The sequence below is a fragment of the Pieris napi genome, chromosome Z (assembly GCF_905475465.1).
Source record: "Pieris napi chromosome Z, ilPieNapi1.2, whole genome shotgun sequence".
Classification (NCBI taxonomy): Eukaryota; Metazoa; Arthropoda; class Insecta; order Lepidoptera; family Pieridae; genus Pieris; species Pieris napi.
In genome coordinates, this window is record NC_062259.1 from 899,518 (window position 1) to 910,937 (window position 11,420).

An 11,420-nucleotide genomic window follows, 5' to 3' on the forward strand; every position below is an offset into this window, starting at 1 on the left:
GAGAACGTCAGGGATGTAAGTCAAATATGATATATCGCAAAAAAAATATGCATTTTGGACATTATGAATAAAAAGGGCATTCGTCGCAGCTCACTTCCATATTGTGGGTGCGTTGCTGACCTTTGATGGAGGAGTACACTCTTACATTGAACAGCTGGAGGTCGTATCTCTCAGGAAGAGTCCCACCAGTTGATTCCACAGTTCGCTAGTTCGCAAAAGAAAGTGTTTTGCGAAGCGGACTGTGGAAGCCATCCATCAAGGTGATGCTGATTATAATTACCATGAACACTGAATTGAAACAGGAAGGATTAATAAAAAAGATATAATCATATCAATGCATTTATCATAATCAGTATATATAGTATATATATTAGCGTTGATTATACTTTAATCAGTACGAAAGTTAATTAAACAGAAGAGTGTTGTAATCGAAATAAATTCGCGTCAAATCGGACGCTATGATAAGTGAGTATATTTTTTAAATAAGTAATTGTTTAATAATTAATAGCGGTATACCTTTGCTGCCGACTGGAATCTTTTTAGGTCTGGGCTTCAGATTTCTGTATCTGTTTCATTAACTTATAGGCAAGTAGGTGATCAGCCTCCTGTGACACACGCCGTCGTGTTGGGTATAAGGTACGATTCCTCACGATGTTTTCCTTCGTACGAGGGAATGTTAAATGCGGACATAGTCCATTGGTGCAGCTAGGTATCGAACCTTAGGGATGAGAGTCGCACGCTGAAGCCACTAGGCCAACACTGTTCTGCCGGAAGTTAGCTTTTCAAATTTTTATTTTTATTTTTATGTAAGTCTTTATCTTGAAATCAGTCAGCTAGACTATGAGCAGATGTGTTGAGAGCTGTTAGGCGTTCAAACTTCAAAGCAAAATCTCCATCGAAACTGCTCCTCTCTTTCAACCGTGTCTAATGTCTATCAAGACTTAGGATTTGTCGCCTTTTAAGTCTATTTATTAGGTCCGGTATGGTTAAAAGTTTTTCAAATATGATATTGAAGTTAGCTGCTATTTATTATATTTTAAAATGAGAGCAGTGTTGGCCTGCTTTGCATGGCCGTGGGACTGTTTCTGGGGTCGTGGGTTCGATCCCCATCTGTGCCTCAATAGACTGTGTGTGCGCTGTTAACATTCGCTCGAACGGTGAAGGAAAGCATCGTGAGGAAACCGGCTTGCCATAGTTTAATATCCTGAAAACTGTCAGAACTCAGACCTTTCTGAACCTCTAGTGACTATAATCACTGCAATGACACTGAAACACGCTAATGAAGTTATTCCGGCTAAGGATATTTAGAACTTCTCAACATTGGCAACTGTCTTCAGACCAGGTAGTGGTTAGACTGTTTGAGGATCCTCAGGGTTGGAAGAACAGAACATCCTTCCTCCACCTTGTTCTGTGTCGTTTAAACCGTAAAATTATTTAATCATCAACGACCAATCCATTTCCGAGCGGCTTCATCCTTTGGGGTTGCGTAGAGATGCGGGATCTCTCTGCATCTTCTACTGAGTTCTTAGTTTCATCATCGGACGTCGAGGCATGAAATTCCACCCCTATGACATCGACGTCCCTTCCACAACTGAGCGTTTATAAGGCAGTTTATGCTCCACAACTATGTGGAACCAGTTGCTTGCTGGTTTCCGAAAAAATCCGACTAAGGGTCCTTCTAGAAAAGAGCTTGCCAATTCTTAGAGAGCCTTCTGGCATTCATAGTGTCCAGCACTCTCCTGCTCGATTGCCCCTGAAAAAATTGAACTTTGTTTTTTTTAATTCATAATTATTACTCAGAAGCGGTAATTAAATATTATCTACATTTTAGCTACTTAATTATTATCGGTAGTGCAGAGATAACAGGCCATTTCCTAAATGTAATCTTATGATTCAAATTCACGTATTTTTTATTGCGCAATGACGAAAAGTGATTTGTCAGCTATGCTTCATCTCCAGCCCTGCGATTCTGTAACTCACTTTTCGAACTCACACAGCGGCTTTCGCATCGGCGGTCGCTCTCAAATCAGTCGTGAAGCAGTCATTTTATGATTTGGCATTCTGAAAAGGTGGGAGCTTGTAGTTTATTGTTTATCAGAATGTCAAATCATAAAATGACTGCTTCACGACTGATTTGAGAGCGACCGCCGATGCGAAAACCGCTGTGTGAGTTCGAAAAGTGAGTTACAGAATAGCAGGGCTGGTCCGGGAAAAGGCTCTTTTTATCCTGGACAAACAAGTTAATATGAACATGTCTGCGTATATAGTATTTTTGTACAAATTTCTGGTTAACAATCCCATCCATCAGCAAACATGGGTTTAATATAACAGGAGGAAATGGGCAGATTACTCATATGATGTTAAGTGATAGCCATAGACACTTATTGCCAGAGGGCTTACAAGTGCGTTGCCGGCGTTTTTTTATGAAGCAGGGGGCAAACGGGCGGGAGATTTACCTGATGTCAAGTGATAGCCAGAGACACTCTTTGCCAGAGGGCTCGCAAGTGCGTTGCCGAACTTTAGTATCCCGAATATTTGGAAGTAATCCCTATTCACGCAACAAAATGCCTGATGACTCGGACATAGAACATATCATATAAAGTTCCAACAAAATCGCATTATAATAGATCCAGTCGTTTACAAGTCACACGTCTCATCACAATAACCATCACGATCACGTCAGCTTTGTACCGAAGCATCTCAACCGGCCCATTTGTTACTTCATCTTCAATCGCACTCTTCATTTCTGAAGGTTGTGCTAGTGGCAAGCCTCTGCGCTTGGGTGATGGCCTGTAAGGGCCTTTACTTGATCGGTTCAGCTCAAGGTCTGGAGCCCTCCACTCTGCCAGTCACGATTACTTTTTCTAGGCTTTCTGGAAGTCTGCGTGTTCCATGTCCTAAAAAACTCAGGATGCGATTTTTATAACCATGTTTATTTGTTCCAGTTAAACTTCTTCTACTGGGCCTCGTAGGTCTATCCTACGCCAGGCCACAGTTGGAATGTCCTAGCGACGGCCAACAGTATCTGATCCCCCACGAAACCGAATGCAGCCAGTACTACGTGTGCGAAAATGGACGGCGTGTTGCGTGGTCGAAATGTCCGAAACAAACGTTCTTTTCGTCGGAAAATCAGGTAAGACTCTTCTCCTCTTCTTGGGTACAAATGCAGCTACGAAATTATATGTGGAGAACTGTCCTAGATTCAATTAAATTTGGGCATTTAACTGAGATTGATTCACAAAAATACATACACTATTTTTACACTACTAAACTAATAGAATGATGATGAAATGGGTGGCAATTTTTTTTAAACATTTTTACATAAACGTACAAATGCAGGACTAATAATGTATTTAGCAAAAGTGTATCGCTCCCTTTGGGTACGGGACTTGATTGAAAACATAATAAATGACATCAACGGGTAATTTTTAAAAGCATTTCACCGAGTTTTAAAGTATAGTTATATACTTTTAATAATTAGATATATTATATACCTACTACTACTGTACAGTCTACAGAAACATATTTTGTGTGATAATATAAGCCCATAAGTACTGAGCATAATCAATGTGTGGATCGCATCTGAATGGCGATCTTTTACTATGGGCTAATATTGTCTTGCGCGTTCTAGTTCTTAACGACTGTTGCCTATTTCTTCGTGCCAAGCGTTCCGCGATAGATTCCCGTGCACGCGTTTGCGATTTTCTAACTCTATTCTCAGCGAAGCTCTGCGAGTGTTCAGCGTTAGATTCCTTGCACGTGCTCGTGAGATTCTGCCTGTATTTTCTTGCGCTGCGAACTTTCGGCGCTAGATTGTCTGGCTTGCGATTGCGATAGGCTCTCTCACTTGCCAAACGATCTGAATTTTCAGAAGAAGATTCTCTGATATGACGTTTTTTGCTAACCACGCTTAGGAACTATTTTAAGATAGCTGCGATTTTCTTTTCTAGGCATATTGTTAGTTTCCTTTTCTAGAAAAGTTTGAATAAAGTAGTAGTAGTTCTGAAACGAACTTTTAAAATTTGTTTTAATTTTCTATTCATCCTTTATTATCATTTAAGTTAAGAATATTGTAAAAAACTTTATATTTGTATATTATATGTCCACGGAGAGTTACACGAATTTCGTAAAATTATTCAATGTCAAAAGCTGATTGCTATTTTCTAATGATAACGATATGTTCGCTATCTAATTATGATAAAAGGATTATATATATTGATTATAAATCACTGTTATCAATAATGAAGTGAAACTATGAATTGATAATTTATGAGGCGAGCGATAATTTTTAAAACTTTCATGAAAATTTTAAAGCTATAGAAAATCAAAACAAATTTTAATTATTCCCAGTGGCAGTGTACATTTAATGCTAACATTTCCTCGCTGTATTGCGATACTTATTCGTTGAAAGCACCAAGTCTAGGGTCACCTACCAGGCGTCTATTTAAATCTTTAATAAGCACTTGACACACGGCCCAAGACTACTCCAAAGGGACTACTAAATCGAAGTTGAAGGAAAGACTTATATTTGAGCCGTTAATACATAAAGTACACAATATCGATACTGTGTACTACGCGATCATATAAAGATGTCGTGTCCGGGACAGCATTTAGTAGGAAACGTCTTTGTTAACGGGGCTCTGTGCAACATACTGCTTCTGGCTCTTACAATATTATTGTAATGAATGCCGACGCTTTGGCAGATGGAGGAATTGTGACCAATTTGTAATCACCCGTCACATAAATTATTTTTTGTTTTAAGTAATGTAATAAGATAATTATATTTTTCAGAACTGCGGTGATTTCCTTGCTTCGAACTGTAACCCCAGAAGAGGCCGAGATGGGGAAGATGGCGAAGATGGCAAGAATGGTGAAAATGGTGGTGGTCACGCCGGTCTTGGTGGGGCTAAAGGCCTATCAGGTGGCGTAAATGGTGGTAACGGCGGCAACGGCGGAAATGGAGGCAATGGAGGTGATGGCTCTGGAGCCGGAAGTGGTGGAAATGGTGGTGGTGGCGGTAACGGAGGAAATGGCTCCGGTGCTGGCAACGGTGGTAATGGAGGAAGCGGCGGTAATGGTGGAAATGGTGGAGAAAGCTCTGGTGCCGGAAATGGAGGCAACGGAGGAAACGGCGGAAATGGTGGAAATGGTGGAGGAAACTCTGGTGCCGGAAATGGAGGCAACGGAGGAAACGGTGGAAATGGAGGCAACGGAGGAAATGGCGGAGGAGGAGGTAACGGTGGCAATGGAGGAGGTGGTGGAAATGGAGGAGGTGGTGGAAATGGAGGAAATGGTGGAAACGGAGGCAATGGCGGAAATGGAGGCAACGGTGGAGGTGGCGGCAATGGCGGCAACGGTGGAGGTGGTGGTGATGGTGGCAACGACAATGGAGGCAATGGAGGAGGTGATGGAAATGAAAGTGAAGGGGACGATGAAAATGGAGGTGAAGGTGGTAGCGGTGGTGGTAATGAATCAGGCACTTACCCAAACGGCTGCCCGAAAGATTACACTATAGAGAAACTTCTCCCACATCCGGACTGTGATAAATTTTACCAATGTGTTCATGGAGATTATCAAGAAATGCCATGCGCCCTTGGTACTCAGTTCAGCTACGCTTTGCAGGTTGGTTCACTTTAAAACTCAAAATAAATCGTTCTCAATAAAGGCCGATAATAAATAGCTATGAATCATATTCCAACACAGGCATTTAAACTATACAAACAATGTTTTTTTAATTTATTAAGTGTAGGGCAAGAGCCTCCTTCGTATTGAATTCCTCTTTGTATTGAGCAACATTCATCCAGTCTTTTATGTCATTTGTCTATCTTCTTTTGTATACATCTGTTTCCAGTTGGTCTAGTCTTGCCCAATTCAGCCTTAGAGCGTGTTCAAATCTGAACGTTTTGTTTTGTTTCTATCAACATTTCTTCTTTTATTTATTCTTTTCAACTTTTATATGCTTCTATCCATTGCTATATATTTGCTCTGATCTTATGCAAATAAAAATTTTAAAAATATCACGTAATTTTTACAATTTTCTTCAATCTAATAACAATTTAAGGCCTGTACTTATTGGATTTGACATACGGGAGTTGGCTTTAACCCTAAGCCAACAATATCTCTATCTATCTCTAATTGAAGCTATAACAAATAATTAAAAAACCAATAACACTCTACTAAGTAGGGCTGGATTGACGATATTACCAATACACTGTTTTTAGAACTGCACCTGGCCATACCTGTCCGATTGTGGTGACAATGGAACCAATGGTGGCGGCGGAAATGGTGGCGGCGGAAATGGTGGCGGTGGAAATGGAGGCGGAAACAATAACGATTTCGAAACATACCCCAACGGCTGTCCCAAAAACTACACAATCGAAAAGCTGATCCCTCACGCTGATTGCGACAAGTTTTACCAGTGTGTACACGGTGACTACTTAGTAATGCCATGCGCTCCTGGTACACAGTTCAGCAACAAATTACAGGTAATGAAATAAGTATGATTATCATTCCGTATAAAGAACGATAAGACTCTCATACCTGAGGTCGTATCGATCCCCGGATGTGTACCAATGGTCTGTCTATGTGCGCTTTTAACTTTCGCTCGTACTAAGGAAAACATAGTAAGAAAACCAATTGCCACAGACGCGACGGCGTGTTTCGGGCAGTGGAGGCTATACCTTCATACCTATAAGACAAATGATCATGAAAAAGATACAGAAATCTGAAGCCTAGACCTAAAAAGGTTGTAGCGCCACTGATTTTTTTATTATTCTCCGCTATATTGGTATCCTCTATTAACTCCACAATATGGCACAACCTTTTCCTATTGTATGTATTACAATACCACATATTTTTTACATAAAAAAAACCAGTGGTACAGCCTTTTAGGTCTGTGCCTTAGATTTGTGTACCATTTTCGTCACCATTTTTAACAGGCACGTAGGTGATCAGACTTTTGTCACTATCTTTGAAGTCTAGGCATGCTTACGATGTTTTCCTTATTCAAGGGGATGGTAATACACACATAGATAGTCTATTGGTGCAGAGCCAGGCTCATGGTCATACCACAGGGATAAGGGTTGCTGGGCTAACACTGCTCTAATAAAATAACCAATCAAAAATATTCAAGTACGCGCCGTACTACGTAGTGACTCGATCGAAATTTATATATTCAAGTTTAACAATATGTTGCTTATATATTAAACGTGTCAGCATAGTAAATAACTTAGTTTATATATTCTAACAAAAAAATATTACATAATTTGTTTATGTATTACTTAATAATAATAAATTAGGAAACTTAGACAAATCTATTTTAGTATTTAATGATCGTAATGGTTTGATAACAGAAATGCACTTGGCCATACCTATCTGATTGCGGAGGCGACGGTGGAAATGGAGGCGGTGGAAATGGAGGCGGCGGTAATGGAGGCGGCGGAAATGGAGGCGGCGGAAATGGAGGCGGCGGAAATGGTGGCGGCGGAGGTGGAGGTGGTGGTAATGGAGGCGGTGGAAATGGAGGCGGTGGAAATGGTGGCGGAAACAATACCGATTATGAAACGTACCCAAACGGCTGTCCCAAAGACTTCTCAATTGAAAAGCTGTTCCCTCACGCCAATTGCGACAAATTTTACCAGTGCGTACATGGAGGTTACCAAGTAATGCCATGCGCTCCTGGCACTCAGTTCAGCTACAAATTGCAGGTAAAAATAAAAAAAGTATAGATTAATAGAAACATAAACTATTATTATATTTCTCAGAGCTTCGATCACTATTCATTCAAAAGTAGCGGGTTACCGCTAATTATATTATATTAGCTTCATTCCACCTACTCACAGTACATATCGCTTGCCCCGGAGAACAAAGTCGTAAAGCACTATTATGACTGTTTTAATGTTTTCTTAAATTTGCCTTTTTGCAAAAGAAATTCCTATAAGAAAACACGATGTCTTTATTTTACGGATATTATTTTGTGCACAATAATTGATTGTAAGGCAAGATTGTAAACCAAATAATCATAAAAGTCAATGCGACAGTTTAAAAACAAATAAATTATGGTAATAATATATCCCTGTTTGACTAAGGTTAAGCTAAACATTATTACGTTCTAGACATTCGAAATGTGCCGTCGTAATGTGCGGTTACTGTCGTCCGTAATTATGTTAAAACAGTCTTAAAACGCTTTTGCTCTTCCATCTAATTATATTAGTGTAATGTGCATTTTGTTACTTTTTTAACTACTTACACTAAATAAATAACAAGTATGTTTAAATCGTCATATAGAAAAAAATGCTTTCATTTGATATAATATATAAAGGCCCATTTAGATGGAGAGTTTCTCGAATGTACGATTATCGAAATAATAAAAAAAAGTTTCTTCCTCGAAACATTCACATCTCTCACTCTTCCACTTTGGCGAGAATTGCCTCGCAATGGAAAGTTTATTGTGTCCGTGTAAACAGAATTTCGAAAGCAATAATTATTTTATTATTTTCTAATATTAATTAGTATTGATTTAAATATTCAATTTAAATCACTTCTGATCATAATTCAGACGCACATATAAAATTCGCACTTGTATAATGAAAACAAAATGAAAACACGTGTTTTAAATGTAGAAAAAGCATGTGCATAAATATTATAAATATAAATACACAGTGAACAGAGGCGGCGTGCGTGCCAACATGCGCTAACTTCATACTGTTAATTTTGTGTCACGGTGCGCGCGCTTCGTAAAATTTCACTATAGTAGTATACTGAAGTATAACTTCAAAAATATATTTTGCTTCTACGACTTTGTTCCCCGGGGCAAGTAAATATTGTTCTTTATTGGTTTGGATTAATTTACAAGATTTGAAGGTAAATTTCATTTGCTGGTCGCTGTCGTCAGTCTTGGTATAATTATGTGGAGAACATACAAAAATGGAGTTATTGTTTTGTTGTAGAAATGCACTTGGCCAAACCAATCTGATTGTGGTGAAGACAGCGGAAACGGTGGTGGTGGAAATGGAGGCGGTGACGGCGGAAATGGAGGCGGTGGTGGCGGAAATGGAGGCGGTGGTGGCGGAAATGGAGGCGGTGGTGGCGGAAATGGAGGCGGTGGTGGCGGAAATGGAGGCGGCAATGGAAATGGAAATGGTACCGACTATGAAACATACCCCAACGGTTGTCCTAAAGATTACAGCATAGAAAAACTATTTCCTCATCCTGACTGCGACAAATTCTACCAGTGTGTCCACGGTGGCTACCAAGTAATGCCATGCGCACCTGGTACTCAATTCAGCTACAAGCTGCAGGTAATTAAGAAATAATTTATTTAAGATTATACGTGACGTGACTAAAATAAACATCACAATACTATACGACACTGGTAACGCTTGGTAAGCCGAAAAATTCTTGCTCTTATACTTATCTAGGGCTCGTTCCTATATCATCCTACTAGCGTAATACAGACGCTATATTTTGTTAATATTACGTAAGAAAAAATAAATAGCATTAAAAACTTATATTATTTTATTACAGAAATGTACATGGCCACATCTTTCTGACTGCGGTGAAGGAGATGGTGGAAACGGAGGCGGAGGCGGAGGCGGAGGCGGAGGCGGAGGCGGAGATGGAGGAGATGGTGGAAACGGAGGCGGAGGCGGAGGTGGAGGAGATGGTGGAGATGATGGAAACGGAGGCGGAGGCGGAGATGGAGGAGATGGTGGAAACGGAGGCGGAGGCGGAGGTGGAGGAGATGGTGGAAACGGAGGCGGAGGTGGAGATGGTGGAAATGGAGGTGACGGCGGTAACGGAGGTGACGGCGGTAATGGTGGAGATGGCGGCAATGGTGGAGATGGTGGAAACGGAGGCGACGGTGGAAATGGTGGAGATGGCGGCAATGGTGGAGATGGTGGAAACGGAGGCGACGGTGGAAATGGAGGTGGAGGTGACGGCGGAAATGGTGGAGATGGCGGCGATGGTGGAGATAGTGGAAACGGAGGTGACGGCGGAAATGGTGGAGATGGCGGTAATGGAGGTGACGGCGGTAATGGTGGAGATGGTGGAAACGGAGGTGACGGCGGCAATGGTGGAGATGGTGGAAACGGAGGTGACGGCGGAAATGGTGGAGATGGCGGCAATGGAGGTGGAGGTGACGGCGGTAACGGAGGTGACGGCGGCAATGGTGGAGATGGTGGAAACGGAGGTGACGGCGGCAATGGTGGAGATGGCGGAAATGGAGGTGGAGGTGATGGCGGTAATGGTGGAGATGGTGGAAACGGAGGTGACGGTGGAAATGGAGGTGGTGGCGGCAATGGTGGAGATGGTGGAAACGGAGGTGACGGCGGCAATGGCGGAGATGGCGGAAATGGAGGTGGAGGTGACGGCGGTAATGGTGGAGATGGTGGAAACGGAGGTGATGGCGGAAATGGTGGAGATGGCGGCAATGGTGGAGATGGTGGAAACGGAGGCGACGGTGGAAATGGAGGTGGAGGTGACGGTGGAAATGGAGGAGATGGGGGAAGCGGAGGTGATGGCGGCAATGGTGGAGATGGTGGTAACGGAGGTGACGGTGGTAATGGTGGAGATGGCGGAGATGGCGGAAATGGAGGTGGAGGTGACGGCGGTAATGGTGGAGATGGTGGAAACGGAGGCGATGGTGGAAATGGAGGTGGAGGAGACGGCGGTAACGGAGGTGACGGCGGTAATGGTGGAGATGGCGGCAATGGTGGAGATGGTGGAAACGGAGGCGACGGTGGAAATGGAGGTGGAGGTGACGGCGGTAATGGTGGAGATGGTGGAAACGGAGGTGACGGTGGAAATGGTGGAGATGGTGGAAACGGAGGCGATGGTGGGAATGGAGGTGGAGGTGACGGCGGTAATGGTGGAGATGGTGGCAACGGCGGGGATGGTGGAAACGGTGGTGACGGCGGTAATGGTGGTGATGGCGGTAATGGTGGTGATGGCGGTAACGGAGGTGACGGCGGCAATGGTGGAGATGGTGGAAACGGTGGTGATGGAGGCAATGGTGGTGGCGGCAATGAAGCAAACAGATGCCAAGAGGACTGCCATGTTCCATTCTGGAGGCACGAAACCGACTGTGACAAATTCTGGCGATGCGACAATAATGAAGTTGTTCTTGGAGTTTGTTCTGAAGGCCTTAGGTTTAATGAGGAAAAGCAGACCTGTGACTTCGCCTGCAACGTTGATTGCCAAAGGGCTGAAATTCAGTCCACTGCTGGCATTGATGGCTTAAAGGTTTTCCTTCCATGGAACAAAGTTGACTCCCTTCTAGAAATCGCTAAAAATACCAAGAAAATAAACAATCGCTCATTTTACGGATACTAAAACATATTTAAAACGAATTTGTCCAAATCATTCAAAATGATTGTATAGAAAAAATTGTAATTTTTTTATTAAATTGTTAACATGAA

General features: G+C 42.2%; 1 protein-coding gene across 11 annotated transcripts; it reads left to right on the forward strand.

The window, feature by feature from the left end:
• Nucleotides 1–370: 370 nt before the first annotated feature.
• Nucleotides 371–11,420, forward strand: LOC125062145 (uncharacterized PE-PGRS family protein PE_PGRS54-like). 11 transcript variants are annotated; one of them, XM_047667764.1, is made up of 12 exons: nt 371–465; nt 2,946–3,133; nt 4,792–5,622; nt 6,222–6,485; nt 7,353–7,706; nt 8,949–9,299; nt 9,526–9,580; nt 9,686–9,934; nt 10,025–10,288; nt 10,367–10,435; nt 10,655–10,681; nt 10,760–11,420. In XM_047667764.1, exons 1-12 carry the CDS (start codon nt 459–461, stop codon nt 11,332–11,334), a joined length of 3,234 nt encoding a protein of 1,077 aa, XP_047523720.1. In that variant the 5' UTR covers nt 371–458; the 3' UTR covers nt 11,335–11,420. The 11 variants fall into 11 exon arrangements, with proteins under 11 accessions (XP_047523720.1, XP_047523721.1, XP_047523723.1 ...); XM_047667765.1 differs by having other exon boundaries at nt 10,025–10,214; nt 10,293–10,435; XM_047667767.1 differs by having other exon boundaries at nt 10,025–10,156.

Bases quoted from the DNA above. Each gene is read 5' to 3' on its own strand.
- LOC125062145 (XM_047667761.1), top strand. The intron at 3,134-4,791 runs GTAAGACTCTTC...TATATTTTTCAG, and splicing joins TCTTTTCGTCGGAAAATCAG to AACTGCGGTGATTTCCTTGC. The intron at 6,486-7,352 runs GTAATGAAATAA...GTTTGATAACAG, and splicing joins AGTTCAGCAACAAATTACAG to AAATGCACTTGGCCATACCT.